Source organism: Salvia splendens, chromosome 4, assembly GCF_004379255.2.
Source record: "Salvia splendens isolate huo1 chromosome 4, SspV2, whole genome shotgun sequence".
In the NCBI taxonomy this organism is placed as follows: Eukaryota; Viridiplantae; Streptophyta; class Magnoliopsida; order Lamiales; family Lamiaceae; genus Salvia; species Salvia splendens.
In genome coordinates, this window is record NC_056035.1 from 17,483,912 (window position 1) to 17,504,373 (window position 20,462).

Genomic DNA, 20,462 nt, shown 5'->3' on the forward strand with positions numbered 1-20,462 from the left:
TGTTAGTTGACAATCTTAAATATGATTAAAGTATAACTATGCAAATAAAAAGGATTAAAAGAGAAACCTATAGTAAAAGTGCTGCAATAATTCCCATAAATACACTAGTAGAAGTGGAGGAGAAAATTTAATTTTAGGTAATAATTCTTTATGAGATAAAGTTCGTATTATTTCCAACCTAGATTGTCCATGTTCTATAACGAGAAAATGGTTCCGAAAGTATCACGAGAACCGCGGCGATTTAATAACGTAGGATAGCGACGTCAGTAACCCAGCCCGAATATTCAACTAGGTTTAACCCCCGTTTCAAATCCGCCAACCCCTACGACTCTCCCCCTCCATTTCCCCGAATATAAGACACTTAACTTATCATATTGAAGTAAGTGATGTACTTATAAGTATGTGTGCTTATCAGTGATAAGTCAGAGATAGACTCCTGCCAAACGCATCGAAGATAGCGAGGCCAAGTCTTTTTTCCCCACCACCTCTAATTCTACTTTCTCTCTCTCCTTCATATATACATGTCTCATCTCTCCCTCTCCCTCTCCCTCTCCCTCTCCATATGCTTGTCGTCGCAGCCTGTGATTTTAGAGAAACCCTAGAAAGGAGAAAACATCGGGAGGAGTTGTGTGGAGCCGTCAGAATTTGTTTTTAAGGGGTTCGATCTGTGGATTTTGGCGAAATCTGAGGTCGGAAATGTCGTCGCTCAGCAGAGAATTGGTTTTCTTAATTCTTCAGTTCCTCGAGGAGGAGAAATTCAAGGAGTCCGTTCACAAGTATATTTCTGCAGCTTTTTCTTTTTGTTTCTATTGATATTTTCCCCTTTTCTAATTTAGTATCGTTTCCTATTTTGAGTTATTTCTGGCATTTCGTTGGATTGTTTTCCGTCGTTATGTGCGTTTTTGGTCGTATATTTGGGTTGAACGTGATTTATAACTTCTAATGGTGAAATGAATATGAAAGTTTTGGCCTTTGGCTTGGTTATGCCTTAAATTAGAGAGAGTAGAGGAGATGGAGGTTGCAATTTGTTAGTTGATAGTACAATTTAGTTAATTGAGGTTTTATTTTAGTGATGAATTTGCTGTTTTGGATTGGAGACCGAGATTTTTGAAACGAGACTGCTAGCCTTTAGAAAATTCTCTGTTTTTACTGGATCTTTGAAGGTCTGCTACTTTTATCTCTCACTAGAAAATTAAATGAACAGCTGCAGACTTTGGTAAAGAAAAAATTAACGTCTACATAATATCGTACTGGCATCTTTTTAAGGGTTCTCACTGTCCAATCTCAGATGGTATAGAGAAACGCTTTCATATGGTTGAATAAGTGGGGCCACATTGTTAGGTTTAACTACTTTTTGTTGAGATGTTCGGCCTTGCTCATCTTATTAACTTGTCCTTTTTAGGCTTGAACAAGAATCGGGCTTTTTCTTTAACATGAAATACTTTGAAGAGACGGTCCATGCTGGTGAATGGGATGAAGTCGAGAAGTACTTGTCTGGATTTACTAAAGTAGACGACAACAGATACTCAATGAAGATATTTTTTGAAATCCGAAAGCAGAAATATCTTGAAGCTCTTGATCGGTATAATCTTATAACTTACCATTTCCAGAAAATTATTAATTCATTTCTACCTATGCTTTAATTGCGTCGTCATGTGTTTGCTCCTTTTGCCCCTACTTCTGCTTTTTACTTAGTCTTGACTGGTATCATCAGGCAAGACAAAGCGAAGGCCGTTGAGATCCTGGTGAATGACTTGAAGGTCTTCTCAACATTTAATGAAGATCTATACAAGGAAATTACTCAGTTGCTGACACTTGGCAATTTCAGGTACTAGGTATTCCATTCATTTTATCTGGTCATTGCATAGCTGTTTTTATTCGATGATAAATAAGACTGCTTACCTGACTGATATTATTATGCAATGATGAGCGAATGTCTACTTCAAATTTTATCAGATTACTTGGAGCTTCTGATTCACTTGTGGCCTTATATCAGCAGGCGCTCAGTAACTTTTTAAATCTGCTTACATTCTGATTGATGTGAATTGTGAAAAATCCATGATGCAATGCTATATTATAAATTGAAAAGTTTCTATGATGTGGTGATTTTCTGATATAGAAGATATCGAGTTTGGTACTACTATCTCGTCTCAAGAACAATGGCCTACCCTTTTGAGTTTTTTTTTCTTTATATTTTTACTTTTTTAGGGAGTCAAATTGTCAGGATTTGTTTCTTGTGTTGTGGTCAAAATGGTTTGAGTTATCTCTTGGATGCTTCCAACCCAAGGTCATATCACAAAGGACTGTTTTCTTCACTGCAGTTTACTTTATCCTGGCATTTATAGTGAAGATTTATTATATACGTTAAATCTTATTAATGTGAACTATTGACAGGGAGAATGAGCAGCTTTCCAAATATGGTGACACTAAGACTGCTCGCAGCATAATGTTAATAGAACTCAAAAAGCTAATTGAAGCAAATCCTCTTTTCCGTGAAAAGCTTGGTTTTCCTACTTTGAAGTCATCTAGATTGAGAACACTTATTAACCAAAGGTAATTCTCATTGCTTGCTACTTTAGAATGTAATACTATATTGATTCATAAATCGGTCTTTAATATAATCCGCTGGTTCTGTTGACATTTTATTCATCGCCTCAAATCTGCACTCTGACTGTCATTCATGCAGTTTGAATTGGCAGCACCAACTCTGTAAGAATCCTAGGCCAAATCCAGATATTAAGACTTTATTCAATGACCATACATGCAGTCCCCCAAATGGGGCTCTTGCATCTACTCCTGTTAATCTTCCCACACCTGCAGTTGCAAAGCCTGCTGCATACACATCTCTTGGAGCTCATGGGGTATAAGTGCTTACCTCATTATACATTCATTATCTGACCTTGTCTGGTATTAGAGTATGTCTGCTATTGGGTTTCGTAAATTGTAACATCTCTGTTTTATGTTGGCAGCCATTCCCACCTACTGCAGCTGCAGCCAATGCTAATGCCTTAGCTGGTTGGATGGTAAATGCCGCTGCATCTTCATCTGTTCAAGCAGCTGTTGTTACAGCTTCTTCCTTGCCTGTTCCACCCAATCAAGGTAATGGTTAAGAAGCTCATTTTCGCTGAGATGCTGGTAGAATATAATTTTTTTTGGATGATTTTATTTCTTAACTATGAGTAGTTTTTCCTGCAATAGTGTTGATGTCTTTTGCAATTTTATATAGTTTCAATGTTAAAGCGCCCAATTACTCCCCCAGCAACTCTTGGTATGGTTGAATACCCAAATGCTGATCACGAGCAACTTATGAAGCGTTTGCGTCCCGCACAGTCAGTTGAAGAGGTAATTTTGCTCATTGTTGAATGGAACTGATATCATAAAATTAAGTCATTGTTGTATGTTAATATTGCTATTATGTTTGACAAGAAAAGCCATCTTCTTTCTGTCACATGCTGACTGTTCTTTTATTATAGGTCACATATCCTACAGTTCGTCAGCAGGCATCTTGGTCAATTGATGATTTGCCAAGAACTGTGGCTTTTACACTACATCAGGGATCTGCCGTAACAAGCATGGACTTTCATCCATCACACCAAACATTACTTCTTGGTATGCTTCTCTTCTTTTAGATATAATCAGTTCCTATTTACTATCACATGTTCATTCTCTTAATTTAATCTTGAATGTGGGATGTCCCTAACAGTGGGCTGCAATAGTGGTGAAATAACTCTTTGGGAAGCTGGAATAAGAGAGAAGTTATGTTCAAAGCCATTCAAGATTTGGGAGATGCAATCTTGCACATTAACTTTCCAGGTTTATATCTTTTCTTCCCGAGTTGCATTTAGTGTTTCCATGTCTCCATATTTATCATGCAAACAGTTTATTTGGTAAAAAATTGAAGGCTTTTTTCTAATTTGGGGTGAAAATAAAATATAGATTCCCGAATGGATAATATTTTTTTGGACTTATATATATGGCAAACACGCATCCCCTCTATGCGTTTTCAATTTTGGAGTAACGCCTTCGTGAAATGCGTGATTCAAAAACTCATGCAATGAATGCGTAACTAGAAAAAATATATGTTGTATTCCAGATTTCTTACAGACAGGCAGTAAGCCATCAAATTGCAAAATGAATAAATATATGTAGTGATTTCAATTTTTAAGCAATCATTTCTTTTCTTGAAGAAAGTGACCTGCCCCACATAGGTTTTGGGCCTTTGGCAGATGTAGGCTCTAGCAATCAAATTAGATAAACTGAGTGTAATTATAAAAATTAGATGAAGTATCATAAATTTCAATGAACTGGATACAATAGATTTCTTGATATATATATATACTCTCTTCGTCCGACATTAGGAGTACCGGTTTGCCATTTTAGTGATTTAGTCCTCTACGATTAAGAGTTGTGCGATAAAGAGTAGTACAATCCTTTTACAATTTAATTTTTTGTATATATTATTTTTTATAGATACTCCCTCCGTCCCTGAGAAGTATGAACTATTTCCTTTTTAGTCCTTCCCTGATAAGTATGAACTTTCTAATTTTAGAAACTCATTTCTCTCTAATGAGGTGAGACTCATTCTCCACTAATAATACTTTTAAAACTTTTTCTTTCTATCTCTCTCTTACTTTTCCAATTATGCATTAAAACTCATGCCAAACCAAATGTTCATACTCTTTGGGGACGGGGGGGACGGAGGGAGTATAAGAATTTTAAGACTAAAAAACATATACATATAAATTTCAATTATTTTATTCGAACTTGATCAGCCAGTTGGGCTAGCCCGAAACCCGAAGGTTTAGAGATAGGGCTATGAATTTCTAACCCGATACAATTTCAGCCCGAATAGCTCGCACTCTAATAACCCAAAATCCAAGTAGGAGTTCTAATCTTGTCAACTTATTTTAAAATTTGATAGTCATTGATTGGTCTTGGTTATGCACTTAAATGTTATTTGCACTTTAACATGACCCTGCATTATTAAATCTCTAAATTATCTTTTATATTCTAAAAAGTTGGATAAGGAAACAAATTTTGTTAGAATAAACGTTTTTTGTAATATCAATGGAAAAATGTGATGGTACATCATATCACACTATTTTCTTTAAATTAAATGTAATAAAAATAAAGTATATGACATGAAGGGGATGATGACATCTAAGAATCATGATGACACCTAAAACCTATGCATCAGATTACACATAAGGCACATCACTTTATCCAATTGAGAAATGCTTGATTAAGAAATCCAGAACGATGCGTATTGGGTTATTAAGTTCTGAATTTGTTGTGCGCTAGTTACGCATTCATTACATGTGTTTTGAATCACGCATTTCATGAATGTGATACTCCAAAATTGAAAACGCATCGAGGAGATGCATATTTGCCATATACTTTAAGTCCAAAAAAAATATTACCCATTCAAGAATCTATATTTGTTTCTCACCCCAAAACAGAAAAAAAATCCAAAAATTGAAAGTAGGTTCTAGTCTGCTAGAATTTGTCGGTAGTCACTGTAAGCATTGTGAAATTATTACCACTCCTTTACAAACCGAACTTCTGAATAGGCTTCTGCTGCCAAGGATGCACCATTTTCTGTGAGCCGTGTTACTTGGAGTCCAGATGGGAGTTTCTGTGGTATAATTGTGTTACTCTCTTTGAGTTGGTGTTTGTGATTTTCTTACCAAATCAAGTAATATATCTCTTGTTTCAGGAGCTGCATTTTCCAAGCACTTAATCCATTTATATGCATATACGGGGCCAAATGATTTACGCCAGCATTTGGAGGTATAATGTGCTTTTGTACTTGTTAATTAGTGGTGCAAGTCGAGAAACAAGGTTGTCACAGTTAATTTGTTATGTAGATCGATGCTCACTCAGGAGGAGTCAATGACATTGCTTTTGCTCATCCAAATAAGCAACTGTGTGTGGTGACTTGTGGGGATGACAAGCTTATAAAGGTAAGTAACTTTTTTTTTTCCTTCTGAAATATATTTTTAGATTCTTGCTGCAGTACAACTGATGGAGAGAGAGTGACTGTTGCAGGTGTGGGATTTAACAGGAAGAAAGCTTTTCAACTTTGAGGGCCATGAAGCACCTGTTTATTCAATTTGCCCTCATCAGAAAGAGAATATTCAGGTACAGTTGCAAATTGTGCATGATGATGCTTTATTTGGTGGAATATACATGCAGAGGTTTTAGATTTACTGTGGTTCTTAAAGCTCTTAAGTGAGCATCTAAAGAAACACTTCTTGAGGACTGATGCTGGTAAGAACTTTGTGCTTTACTACACTTCTTTTTCCCTTAATGTTCCAGAATGGTTGTGATATCATTGCATGATGATTGAATTATTGGGTAGTTATTTGAAGTTAATGGGGAGTTAATTGGTGGTTATATCAGGTAGTAGTTATTATTGTAGTTATTGCAATTCTTACATTTATTTCCTTGTTTGTATATATTGTTGGGGTGCAAACCATCCCACATCATGTAATAAATAAAGTTGCAAACAATATTTAAGTGCTACCCCAACTTCATCAGTATGGGGCCCTTTGGGGAATGACCTAAGAACAAAACCGTGAGGGTTTGATCCAAAGTAGACAATATCATACTCCCTCCTTCCCATTCATGATGTTCATCTTTCCTTTTTAGTTTGTCGCACTCAAGATGTTCATCTTTCCTTTTTAGTTTGTCCCACTCAAGATTCCACTTTCCATATTTGAAAATAAATTCATCTCTCCTCATTAAAATATTCAATTACCTTTTTCACTCAAACTTTATCATACTTAACTACTCCACCTAAAATCCCGTGCCATTCAAGAATGTGGACATCTTGAATGGGTCGGAGGGAGTACTAATGTTGAATTTGGATGTGCATCTTCTAATCGTCACATATGTAGGTACCTTGAGTTTGAGAGGGTTGTGAAGTCTTGAGTTTAGTTTAAGGCCAGTGATTTACTGTAAGGCCTCGTAAGAGGATTGTCATTGTCTTTTCATGGCAAAATTCGAATTTGGGATGGAGTTTGGTAAATAGGTTTCATGAAAGAGAACTTTTTTATTTTGCTTTCTAAGAATGGTAATTATGCCAAAGAGAACCCTTTTTTTTGTCTTTCTAAGAATGGTAAAAATGCCAAAGTCATTGGCGTGTTCAATAACGCCAATCACGATGACGTGTTCAAACTCGCATTGGCATTTTTCTGATTATATTTATAATTATCTGTCTTAGTTATAACAAATAAAATGTGTAACTCAGTGGTAAGGAGCCTTTGTGTAAAGATTGAGACCCACATTCGAATCCTACGATTAACATTTGCCAATTTCTTGTGTTTTTTAATTTTTTCCACTTTTTAAAATAGTACATTCGTTATTTATTAGCTAATTATTATTTTATATTAAATACTTTGATAAATTTATCGATTATTCACACATAATTACTTATTTTGTTATAGTCCATATATTAAAAATTAAATCAATAAAGTAATGAGATAATAAAAAAAACACAGAGAAATTAAACCACTGAAAAATACTACTAACATTTTTGCACATTGGCTTGAAGCCACCGAGCTACAAAACATTATTATTTAAAATGTAGGCACCAATCTGATTGGCGTGTTTAAACACGCCAATGATATTGGCGTTTTTCCCTATTAATAAATGCCACAAAAAGGTACCCTTTAAGGAATCTCTTTTCCAAGTTCAACCCAATTTTTTTCATCTTTTCAGTTCCTATATTTATTTCTGGTCATATTTCTATTTGTTTGTTTCCCTTTTAATGGGTGTTGTGTGTCATGCTTCTTATGCGGACATATTAGCATGTGCATTTAGTGGTGTCGTCTTTCACTCTGCATGGTTGATCCTTGCAGCAGTCCCTGCTGATTTGCTCCCCTCTTATTAGAAGATCAGAAAGATTAAAAAAGTCTTGCTATTGTTTTGAACCATTCCTTTTTTGGTTCAGTTTTCATGAGATTGTTAACATAGCATATTTCAACCATTATGACATTCTTTGGTATTACTAACAAGATATTTTAGTGGAGCAGCATAATTATGTCACTTAAAAGTTATTTTTATTATAATTCCGAGTTGTGAATCACAGCATGACTTCTCTGATTTTACCAATTCTTAATGAGATAACATTCTTCAGTGTAAAGTTATCAACTATTTCTGCTATATGCTTGCAGTTTATTTTCTCAACTGCTGTTGATGGAAAAATCAAAGCTTGGCTTTATGATAACATGGGATCCAGAGTTGACTATGATGCTCCTGGGCATTGGTGTACCACTATGCTATATAGTGCAGATGGGGGCAGGTGATATGTTTTACCTCTTGCTGCTCAGCTATGCTCTGTTAGGTTATGCCAGGAGAGGTTTATAGATTCCCTTGTTGCCTGGGAAATGTATAGAGCTTTTGCTTCTCATATTTTTCAGTAAATATAATGAAACATTACTCCTTTTCAGGTTGTTCTCCTGTGGAGCCGGGAAAGATGGGGACGCTCATCTGGTCGAGTGGAATGAAAGTGAAGGGGCGATAAAAAGAACTTATACTGGATTTAGAAAGAAGTGTGGTGGTGTTCTGCAATTTGATACTACACAGAATCATTTTCTTGCTGTAGGTGAAGATAGCCAGATAAAGTTCTGGGACATGGATAACATCAACATACTTACAACTACGGATGCAGATGGTGGTATTCCGGTGAGTCTTTATGTGTTACCATGCCACATTAATGCTGAAATTGTGTAGGTTGCCTTTGTTCACCTGTAATTGCAATATTATTTGATAAGCCCGTTGATGTAATGCTGAAATATTGCTGGTTCATGCAGAGTCTTCCACGCTTGAGATTTAATAAGGAAGGCAATCTGCTTGCTGTTACTACTACTGACAATGGAATCAAGATACTAGCGAATGCTACTGGCATGAGATCCTTGAGGACAGTTGAAGCTCCACCATTTGAGGCATTAAGATCTCCACTGGAAGCTGCAGCTATTAAGGTGTCTTTCATGAGTCCATATCCTTCCCGATCTTTAGCTCGTTAACACTTTTGTGTGACAGCCTTCTATTGTATTGAGCAGGCTTCAGGATCTGCTGTTCCTAGTGTCGCTCCTAAAGTGGAAAGAAGCTCTCCTGTTAGGCCGTCTCTCATCCTTGTATGTCATTATTTAGTTCTTTTTGGGTTGTTTTAGATTTTATTTGGCATAACTATAAATTCACCAAGTCAAGTATATTTCTTTTTTTATTAAGCAAACATATCCTATCAATCCATGTATTCATTATTATTGTCGGAGTCATCCATTCCATTGATTGCTTAAGGTCAATGCAGATAATGCCGACGCCTTAACGCTAAACGATATTATTATGTATCCATTACTCCACATGGTTCATGCTCTATGGTTAATATTGCAACTTCTGAGCTTTTGTTTCAGAACGGTGTAGATTCCATGGCTAGAAGTATGGAAAAGCCTAGAGCTTTGGATGATGTTAATGATAAGATGAAACCCTTGCAGTTAACTGAAATCATGGATCCTGCTCATTGTCGCATGGTCACCATGCCGGATAGCGCCGATGCTACCAACAAGGTATCCTAGTAGACCCGGACTTCTTGTTTATTTGTTCCAGCACATGATGCATTAACTGTAATTTTGTTGTAGGTTGCTCGGCTCCTTTATACAAATTCTGGTGTTGGTATATTGGCCCTTGGATCAAATGGTATCCAAAAGCTTTGGAAGTGGGTCCGCAATGAGCAAAACCCGAGTGGAAAGGTAACAACATTGAAATTATATTAGTTTAGTTTCAATTTTGTCTACTTATACTTATGCCTCATTGATTGTTTTATGGAATGAGATCTGAATTTTTATTTTATTTTTTGTAAGGCCACTGCCAGTGTTGTTCCTCAACATTGGCAACCAAACAGTGGTCTTGTTATGACTAATGACATCTCAGGCGTTAACCTCGAGGAAGCTGTTCCATGCATTGCTCTCTCAAAGAATGACTCCTATGTAATGTCAGCTGCCGGTGGAAAAGTTTTGTTGTTCAATATGATGACATTCAAAGTAAGTAATGTACATCAGGACCTGTTTATTTAGAGTAGGTCTCTAGTTTTTGTAAGCAATAAATATTTCTCAACAGGTGATGACAACATTTATGCCACCACCACCTGCTTCTACTTTCTTGGCGTTCCACCCACAAGATAACAACATTATAGCAATTGGAATGGAGGACTCAACTATCCACATCTACAATGTGAGAGTTGATGAGGTAATTATTGACCCTCTTCAGTGAAATATTTGGGTCTGCACTCCTAAGCTGCTATTACTAATTACATGGACCGAAAACTTAACAGGTGAAATCAAAACTGAAAGGCCATCAGAAGCGCATTACTGGGTTAGCTTTTTCTACTACCCTAAACATATTGGTGTCATCTGGTGCTGATGCTCAAGTAAGCCATGTTCTTTGTTAATTTATAGTGCTTGATATTTCTGTTATTGCAGGAGAGAAATAAAAACATCTTTTGCTGGATTTGAGGGGATTAAGTTTGGGTTTCTTCCTTCCTGACAAATTACCTTATGCGTGCAGCTTTGCACATGGAGCATTGACACGTGGGAGAAGAGAAAGGCAGTTCCAATACAACTTCCTGTGGGTAAAGCACCTACTGGTGACACCCGAGTGCAGTTCCACTCGGACCAAGTTCGCTTGCTTGTAGCCCACGAAACTCAGTTAGCAATATATGATGCTTCCAAGATGGAACGCATACGCCAGGTAAGTACCATGTCAACTCGTTTTTCTTTTCAACCATTTCTTGTATGTAGCTCTGATTGCTTCTTTCTGCTGTAGTGGGTCCCACAAGATGCCCTCTCTGCTCCTATATCCTGTGCAGCATACTCATGTAACAGCCAGCTTGTTTTTGCTTCCTTTATTGATGGGAATGTTGGAGTATTTGACGCCGATACATTGAGATTAAGATGCCGAGTTGCTTCCACTGCATATTTGTCCCAATCAGCAATTAATGGGTAAGAACATGGCCTATATCTTAAATACTTATGTCATCATTTTGTTATTTGCATTTGCCTATTCTCGTGTTTTGTACTTTTCAAATAAAGATGCACGCTTTGGGGTTGGATTTCCTGGATTACATTTCATATGTTGCACTGAACTCTCTCTCTCTCTCTGAGACTCTGACCATGTTTGTTTCATGTTCCAGGAGCCAAGCTGTATCTCCGGTGGTGGTTGCAGCTCATCCTCAGGAAGCAAACCAATTCGCCGTTGGATTGACTGATGGGTCTGTTAAAGTGATAGAACCGACAGAATCTGATGGCAAGTGGGGTGTATCACCTCCTGCTGACAATGGAGTACTAAACGGCAGGACTGGTTCATCGTCCACAGCTAGCAACCATGCGGCCGATCAAATCCAAAGATGATCTTTCTTCTTTTTCCTTTGTTTCTACATTCATCATGTGTATCTTATTAGCGTAGTTTGTAGGTATTCAGTCACCCTTGTTAGTATCCTCATTAATTCCAGGATTGACATGGTTAGATATGATCATATTGTGTGCATTATCTGTGTTAAATTATTTCATCAATTAACATTTGTGAAAATTGTCATGTAAAAGAGCCGCATTGCGTTCTGTTGTGCTGAAGATGGGAGAGATGAAGCACATATGAATTCCTTCAGTTTGCTGCCAGATTACTCTTCCAGCAAAGCTCAGGTGAGTTAAGACATAGAATTCAATTATAATTGCCTTCATTAAATGTAATTTTAGGATTTTAATTATCTATTTTTTGAAATTCAATAAAATGTAATTTAATGAATTTCATATTTTAATAAATACAAAATAAGTGGGACCTATGAATAGTTAAGTGAATAGAATAAGGTCGGTGGAATGACTTTTTACATGGTACTTCGTCCGCGCACGAGTGAAATCAAGATAAGATTAAGAAGCTGGAAAATAAATAACAATAATGAAACATTCAAAATTGTTGTGTATAATTACTTTAGCATAAGAGTGTTACATATAGAGTCCATAGTAAAAGAGTAGTTACAAGAAAAAGCTTCAATTATGTGCAACAAGAGTGATAGAATTCATGAGCTATTTCTCGATATGCAAATCTCCCAAGCAACTTTTACAAGTTGAAAATGGACATGGAAGAAGTATTAATTTGTTGATGATGCCCCTTTCCAAAAATGTAAAAAGGAATAGAAAACTTGATCTTCTTTGCTTCTCTCATTATGTATGTATGAACAATATATATGTAAACAACACTAAACGGATGATGAGAAGCTCCAAAAGTTAACTCATCAGCTCAGCTTCATTGTTGATTGTTGAATGTTGAATGTTGAATGTTGAATGTTGAATGTTGATGCTGCCTTCACTTCCCACTGGCCGCCTTTCGCCTCACCATAGACGAAGAAGATGTTGACACTTGCCGCGCACCTTTGTTCTGCCCTCCAACTCTTACACTTGGCTGAGGAATCTGGCTCCTTGTCTCTTGTGTCTTTACCGTCTTCGTTGTCGGCCGTTTCAGCTTTGATGCTGCAAGGCCAGTGGTTTTCAGCTGGTAAGCTTGCTCAGCTTCCAAATCAGAATCGTCTAGGCGGTGTGATGCTGATGGGGCTTTGATCTTGGTGGATGCCATGGGGCTGCGCTTGTTGTCGAAGAACACCTCTGGCGACGCCGACATCCTTCGGCTGCTGCTGCGCGACACAGTCTTCACCGCCTCCTGAATCGTCGGCCAAGAGTCCTGGCTCTCAAAACTCTGCCTTCTTGAAGAAGAGTTGCTCTGCTTTTGCACACCATTTCCACTTTTAATTCAAAAAACATAACAAAGTTGGTTTAGAATTGAAGTTTTGTTACCTCTGTCTTGTAGGAGTGTGAGGGAGAAGATACAGATACATTGGATGTAGGGCTGCCCATGTAGACGGCAGCTCCTTCCTTTCGAGCCAGGGCGGCTCTCAGCATCGCTATCTGTTCCTTGAGCTCCTTGACATCGGAAGCTGAGGTGTCCTTGTTGGACTTAGCCGCGCCAAGCTCCACAGTGGAGACGCGCTCTGCGAATTTGAGAGTGCTGAGCGTCTCTCCGAGGGCATCGTACTCGGGGCTGATGTGGACGAACATCAGAGTCTTGGCCTGCCCTCCAAGAGAATCCTGAAGCAGCTGCGTGAGCTTGCTGTTGCGGTAGGGGGCGTGACCGTTCTTCTGAGCTAGAGCAGCGATCACATCTCCTAGAGCAGACAGCGATCGGTTGATGTGCTGAGCCTCCTTCAACCTATCTCCAACTGCGTCTGTTTTGTCGCATCTCTCGCTCCCAGCCAGGTCCACCAGATGCATGCACCCGCGCAGGGTCGCACCCGAGGTCAAGTCCATGCCTAGCATGTGAACCGTCAGGCAACTGACAACAACAACAACAACGACGTTACCTCCAACTTTCAGTTCCGGCTTAAGAAAAAATTTATAACACATAGCATAGGATGTACCTGTGGGAGCGACTGGAGCGGTCGTTCATGGAGGTAGATCCTACTGTGCGGTTCTTGTGGCCGAGGTTCATGAGGTCTATGACGTCAGATGTTGAGGCGACCTTCACCAGATTCGCATTGGGCACGCTGATGCCATTGGAGGAATTATTGAGTATCTCCAATCTCTTGTTGCCACCATCTGTCACAAGGAGATCTCGGACCTGCTCGTTGTAGATTTCCATCATTTGAACCGAGATGCTGTAAGCAATCGTGTTTTTCCTCTCCTCTGAGATTTCGAATAAATCGCTCAATGCTCTGTAGTTCACACCCAGGCTCTCTTTCGTCAGCTCCTTCGGCCCCGTCTGCATATAAGAAGTGTTTTGAGAAACATAGCAACAACACGCCTTCATTAGCCCCTCGCGTTTGGGTTTCTCACCATTGTGTAGGTCTTTCCTGATCCAGTTTGGCCATAAGCAAATATGCAGACATTGTATCCGTCAAGGACTGACCGGATAAGTGGCTGAGTATCTGCAAATACTTCTTCTGCACAAACAGCAACATAAACTTTGTTAACTTGTCAAGAACTAGACTTGTATGTCACGATAGGGTCGACGTTACATACCTTGCGTTGAGTTTGGACCAAAGGCCTTGCTAAAACTGAATGTTTTCTTCCCTTTCCCATGCTTTCCGCTTATTTGGATAGTGAGCGAGTTGTCAACTACCTCGTCAAGTATGTTCAAGCCATTGCTCTGCCCTGGTATGAAAGGGCGCACGCGGCAGTACACTCTGATGTTTCCTGTTGCATTCAAGTATCAGCAACATTCAACAAAACCTTTTATTCAATGAAGAAAATTAAATGCAAGATGTATAGAAAGAGCTCTCCTTCACCTTTGAGGTCTTGCACTTGATTGTACAGCTTCCGGTTCTCTTCAAGAACCTTCCGGTATCCAGAGGCTAGGCTAGCTAGGCACACGACTTGTTCACCTAAAACCAGAAACCGAAAATCAAAATTGAAGTCATAGAGGGTCTTGTTATGCCTCAATCTTTGTTGTATAACGAGGGATCTGCGTCTGTACCTAAACTATCAACGTCTTCTTGATACTTGAGCTGCATCACGTGCATGCCTTGTTTTGTCGTGTTGAGGATCTTCCTTAGTTCCTACACGGTTTTGAGATAGGCTTTGTATAAGCTGTAATTCCAAAGATGAAGAACACTAGTTTTGACAGATGGCCTACCTCTACAGTCCTGTGCTGGAGATCAATGAAATCTTGTTGCTTCAAGGGATGGTCTCCAGAAGCCTCATTGCAGAAATCTTTCCCAGCTCCACCGTCGGTTTTCCTTACATTCGACGTCTCCTTGCATCAAGAAACAACACAAGTCATTGCAATGTACTAATGAAGATCTAAAAACACAATTTGAAATGTGGGTTGAGATGCATATATTAGCTTTAAACCTAAAGCTATCAGACCTCAGTCTCCAAACTCATGCACGAGGTTGAGTTGCTCTCGTCGTTTGGAGCTGCTCCAACCTGCCAAATGTCTCATTTTAGTCATTACATGTTTGATATGATTAAGAATTATAACATCATCTAAACAAAAATTGTTTCAATTAGGCTTACCATTTTAGTTTGTCTTTCCAGCCTGCGCTCGAACTCTTCCTTAACTCTACTTATAATACTCTCCACAATCTGTTCATCGCAACGAAACAAGACACCAGAAAGAGAATTAGCAAGCTGCAAAAGGGCAGAGGCTGGATATGTTGTCACATTATCACTCACAATAGGGATTTCCTCTGCACTCTTATCCGAGAGAAGCTCGCGCACAAGCTTTTGCAACGAAGGAGACACTCTCTGCGATTGGAATGCCAAATATCTTATATCATAGCAAATAATTTCATACACACACACACACATAAATAGTCAGACATCAAACCATTTCATCAAGATCAGTAGATACTGCATCAGAATTCCTTGACAGAAAGTTGAGGAACATATCAGAATTTGTTCTGCATTGATGAGGATTGGATACAGCACTGCACGGCCTCGTGTTTCCACTGAACTTCCAGACCCCAATGCCACCGCACTGCTTCCACTCATGGTACGATTTGAGGGCCAGAATGCAGTTCACAATCCGGAACGACTTCCCTCCCTAGCAATCCATAACTACTTGTTACTTACTATGTTGCATCATATATTCAGTTGTAATCATATTCGTTGCAACGTACATACTTGTTCCAAATCTGAGACTTCAAAAGTGGGAATCCTCATCTCCTGTATGGCTACAAGGAAGTTCCTCACATTCTCAAAGTATTGGAAAGCAGTGAGGGCAGCACCATCAGGAATCATGACACTATCAACAGGTGCTTCAACTACCTAAACCATTACCAACATCAACATACAATTTTAAATTGAATTAAAATAATATAAAGAGAAATTAGGCATACTTTTGGGACAGAAGCAGGCTGGATCTTGTTAAGAACAGTGCAAAGAATAATGCCACTTCTCAATCCAATTCTAAAGTCTTCCTCAGAAGGCTCTGCTGGCAAATCTTTCCCTAAAACTACCCCTACCATCTTCCTCAGCCATCCCGCCGCCTCGTATCTTTTCAATGCTGCATTTACATACAAAACAATGACCACCAATATTTCCAGATCACGCATGGCTTAAGCAGGGTTCAAGAAAATTAGAAAGAAAAAAGCAAAAGTGCATTTGATCATATAGTGATGCAAGGTTAAGAAAGATGGATTATACAAGCTTCCTGAGCTCTTCTTGAGGCGAGATTATCAGCTTCGCTGAGTCGCTTCCCTTGCTGCTGGAGGACATCTTCCACCAATGATGCCACATTGAATTCCATTTGCTGCAAATTATAAGAAATTTGAGGAATCAAAATTTGCATGGTTTTTTTAGTGTGCATGCACTTAGCATTTGGAAATTGGGAAATAAATGTGGATATATACCGTTGCAAAATTAAAGTGTATCTCAATCTCAATGTGTAGTTAAGATTTAGAAAGTGTGGAGCACATATTAGGTGAATGGTGAGAGAGATATGAATGTGTAGTGTGTGTGTGTGTCTCTCTCTCCTTCTCTTGAAATTAAGAAGAAAGGGAGAGAAAGATAGGGAATGCAGGGTGAGTTATATAGTATAGGAATAGGAAGAAAGTAGAAGGAAAAAGACGTAGGTATATGAAAAAAGAAGAAGAGAGAAATGGAAGTGAAAATGATGATGACTGCAGAAGATTAGTGGCCATCCATGGATTCTTCTTCTACTCCTCTCCTTTTTCTCCTTCAGTTATTACACGTAGCTCTTTCTAAGCCGAAAGCCTCGCCTTCCTCGGCTTCTTATTTTTTTCTATATATTATCATTACAATTGCATTTTTTAACTCATTATTTTAATTAATGAATAAGGTATTAATACTTTTTTTGTATCATAAAGTAGTATTTTGGCTCATAGATCATGTTACGCGCTTCAACACAACATGAGTATAGTTTACATTAAATAATAAAAATGAGTAAGTACTACTACTCCCTCTACAAAAGTCTAAGCCAGACGTTTTTATTTTAGCATAAGAATTTAGGTAGTAGTATTTAGTAAATTAAATTATTAATAGTAAAGTAAAAAAAAGAAAGAGAGAATACATCAAGAGTAATGATGAAGTAAGAAAGAGAAAAAAAAGAATAAAATAGTAGAGATAAGAGGATAAAGTAGGAGAGAAGAGTGAGTTAATTATAATAAAAAAAGAAAACGTCTCACTTGAATAGGGACATATAAAAAAGGAATACGTCTGGCTTAGGCAAAAACAGAAGGAGGAAGTATTACTTTTCAATATGAAGAAAAGTTTATAGCTTTATACCGTTTTTCGGTGGAATATTTGTACTAGCGGGTGAATATAAGTTTGATCTAAATAGTTTTAGATGCTCTAATTGTCACGCCCGCATTTCCTAAGGATAGGAAGTACGGTGGACCGCGACTAGGGGAGGAGTAAAGAAGCGGGGAAGAAAGGGGAAAAACAAGAATATTTGACCCAAAGACATTTAATAAAAGGAAATTCATTTTAAAACAAGGTACTGTAGCGACATTTCAAAAGTTTAAGTAACCAGAGTTTAAAAGAAAACATTGTTTCGGATTACAAGCAGCGGAAAAAGATCAAGAGACAGATAATGCCGGGTATGACGACACGACATTATCCAAAACAAAGTGAAACGCATTTTGACTTTAACTGCTCAACATCCGTCCTCCCCATCGCCGCTCAACCTGCACATTAAGAAAACAACATGCAGGGCTGAGTACTTATTGCACTCAGTGGACACACGCCAAAATCATAGTTTGTCATGCCATAACAGTGTAACATTGGGGTTTTGAGTGTAATGAAAATAACCCAAGTACACCAAAATATATTTCATAAATTCGACTGCGCAGTCATTTTCCGATATTGCCACCCTTATTCCCTCAATCATACACTATCTGATCCAAACGGTGACAAGGGGCGTGGCCACACCCCAGGTCATCTAGACCGGCCAACTTGCTCTCAGATGGCACCCAGTCTCGTGTACACTAGCCTGAGGGTTCGCAGCCCAACAGACCCGAATTCGATTAAACATATGTGGTAAACCACTTCAGATAGGTTTCAAATCAAAACATTTGGCAAGACAAACAGTTCACCTCCATAAACAATTCCGGAACAGAGTCCGTATTAAAAACAACCCACGTAAAAGTAGGGTAGAAAAGCCCACCTCGATTGCTTAGCTTTTAAAATAATTCCCTTCTTCAACCACACTTTCCTCGTAAACGATCACCCTTTTGAAAGATAAATTGTATCATGATTAGAGTCAGAAGAGACGAGACTTTAAACGACAATGCATGATTCCTACGTGGACGACTTCAACATCTAGCACGTTACACGTACATACACTTAACAACATGTTACAAAACAAACACACAAAGTCACACGTTCGAAACACACCCCGCACGCAAACGACGTACCCAAAACGCGCACACGACACACGAACACAGCACTCCAAGTCCTGGCATACCCTTACTGTGCAAACGGCTCACTTGGCTCGGAAAAGGTTCGGAAAAACTCGGAAAAAGGATCGGCGTCTCGACATGGCTCGGTGTCTCGGCCGCTGGCTCGGCACCTCGGCCACCTGTTCGGCACCTCGGCCGCTGGCTTGGCACCTCGGCCGCCTGCTCGGCACCTCGGCCGCCTGCTCGGCACCTCGGCCGCTGGCTCGGCACCTCGGCCGCCTGCTCGGCCCCTCGGCCGCTGGCTCGGCATCTCGGCCGCCTGCTCGGCACCTCGGCCGCCTGCTCGGCACCTCGGCCGCTGGCTCGGCACCTCGGCCGCCTGGCTCGTCCCGTGCACACTCACTTTCCTCCAACTTCCGATTCTCAAACCCTATACAACATTCACACCACACATTCTCCGTCCCAAAACACACCCAGACACCTGGGATCATCCCTTCAAAACCCCCCCACAACACTGCCCTAGGCCGGCCCCTAAAACTCTCGGCCAACCCACGCAAAACCCTCGAACCAAACACTGATTTTCCCGAGCCATCTCTTGGTCAAACACACCCACATTCATCACAAAAACATAGCACTCAGAATCACGCCAATTGCACATGAAAACATCTCCCAAAAACATACAACTCGCGAAACTGCGCAGTTTACTTGCAAAAATCATAATAAATTCATACGACATCCAAAGAGGCTGAAGATTACACACCACACAGAAGCCACACTAACCTTTATACAGTTCAAAATTCGTACCCAACGGAGATCGTTTGCTTAGATAAAAAGGGGTCGGAACCCACTGCCAGTTACTACCAAAAACATGCTCAACCATATCACATAGCCACAAACCCTATTCAGCATCTAAACCATCCAAAACGTCCTATATGCATGAGTTTTCGAATTAAACAAGGGTTAGGGTTTGGTTACCTTTCTTGGATAGTTCAAACGTAAATTCGAAGCTTTCCCTACACCGATTTACAACGTACGAGCGTAACACCTTGAAGAAACCAAGATGATGATGAGAAGGGGATGAATGGGGAAAGGTAAACCGAGAGAGAGAGGGGCGAGAGCTTACCGTGAGAGCACACTTCGAGAGAGATGAGAGCTAGAGAGCGAGAGAGAGAGAGAGAGAGAGACCGAGAAGAGAGAACGAATGGAAAAGAGGGGGAGGGAAATCGGTTATGAGGGAGTGGGGGCGGTTGAGAGAATCATGGGGTGATGGGGGAGGTTTTTTTTTCGAAAAAGAAGAGAGAATTGGGGAGGGAGGGATTTAATTTGTTAATTAGGAGTTTTTATTCATAGCTTAATTACTTAATTCCATTTTAATTTGCCTAGGTAGAAAATACCACATCCACAACAATCAAATAAACACAAATAATATTTTCCACACCATATTTTAAACACAAAAACATAAAAATTTCATCCTTAAATAAAAGAATAAAATTCCACAAATTTTCGGGTATTACACTAATACTGGTTGTTGCATGATAAAATAGACGTTTTTTATATTCGATAGTTTAGTTTGTTTTCAGGCCCTTCCTGCGTTTAGTTACCCAAAAAAAAGTATAAATGAGCAAATGAAATATGAATCCTTAAATTTCAAATTTTATTGTTTTACAAAATTATTGTTATTTAACGAATTTAAAAAAGTAAATAAGCTTATGTGAATTTGAATATATTAGTAAAGATGTAGTACAATTACAATAATAGTAGTTATTTAGCTTAAATAATTAATACTTTGATTGGGGGTTTTTAAAATGTATGTTACTGTTTTATGTTGAGAGATTATTATGATTGTATGATACCTTAGGATGATTAAATTTTACTGGTACACACCGCACAGTTTATTTTATATATACATATAGTATGTAGTAAAACTTAATATGATCAAACTGTTAAAATAGTCCTACTAAATTAATAGGTGTGAAATAACTAGCAAGGGGCAAAACGGTCAAGCCAAAAGGGTTGAATCCGGCATTTAGCGTCATAATTAAGAATAAAAAAAATT

General features: G+C 38.9%; 2 protein-coding genes and 1 long non-coding RNA gene across 4 annotated transcripts; 1 reads left to right on the top strand and 2 right to left on the bottom strand.

Moving 5' to 3' along the window:
• The first annotated feature begins 462 nt into the window (after positions 1-462).
• LOC121798934 (topless-related protein 3-like) lies at positions 463-11,599 on the top strand. 2 transcript variants are annotated; one of them, XM_042198204.1, is made up of 25 exons: positions 463-776; positions 1,403-1,582; positions 1,715-1,828; positions 2,395-2,553; positions 2,687-2,861; positions 2,970-3,099; positions 3,227-3,342; positions 3,474-3,609; positions 3,704-3,813; positions 5,571-5,640; positions 5,717-5,790; positions 5,868-5,963; positions 6,049-6,141; positions 8,178-8,305; positions 8,454-8,688; positions 8,817-8,984; positions 9,066-9,140; positions 9,417-9,569; positions 9,642-9,752; positions 9,864-10,043; positions 10,120-10,248; positions 10,334-10,429; positions 10,567-10,749; positions 10,825-11,000; positions 11,192-11,599. In XM_042198204.1, the coding sequence occupies exons 1-25, from the start codon at positions 697-699 to the stop codon at positions 11,406-11,408; spliced, it is 3,384 nt and encodes a 1,127-aa protein (XP_042054138.1). In that variant the 5' UTR covers positions 463-696; the 3' UTR covers positions 11,409-11,599. The 2 variants fall into 2 exon arrangements, with proteins under 2 accessions (XP_042054138.1, XP_042054139.1); XM_042198205.1 differs by having other exon boundaries at positions 9,498-9,569.
• A 758-nt stretch (positions 11,600-12,357) lies between these two features.
• LOC121800749 (kinesin-like protein KIN-14I) lies at positions 12,358-16,408 on the bottom strand. The gene is made up of 16 exons (XM_042200256.1): positions 16,397-16,408; positions 16,191-16,296; positions 15,884-16,050; positions 15,669-15,812; positions 15,373-15,588; positions 15,219-15,290; positions 15,060-15,128; positions 14,910-14,969; positions 14,677-14,796; positions 14,518-14,599; positions 14,330-14,425; positions 14,064-14,237; positions 13,878-13,984; positions 13,463-13,803; positions 12,843-13,377; positions 12,358-12,768 (listed from the first exon to the last, which is right to left on the bottom strand). Exons 2-16 carry the CDS (start codon positions 16,291-16,293, stop codon positions 12,358-12,360), a joined length of 2,697 nt encoding a protein of 898 aa, XP_042056190.1. The 5' UTR covers positions 16,294-16,296; positions 16,397-16,408.
• A 1,147-nt stretch (positions 16,409-17,555) lies between these two features.
• On the bottom strand, positions 17,556-19,574 carry LOC121800513. Its single transcript, XR_006050523.1, has 4 exons — positions 19,530-19,574; positions 19,382-19,451; positions 18,172-18,235; positions 17,556-17,692 (listed from the first exon to the last, which is right to left on the bottom strand). It is a non-coding gene; the product is annotated as an uncharacterized LOC121800513 (long non-coding RNA).
• Between the last annotated feature and the right edge of the window lie 888 nt (positions 19,575-20,462).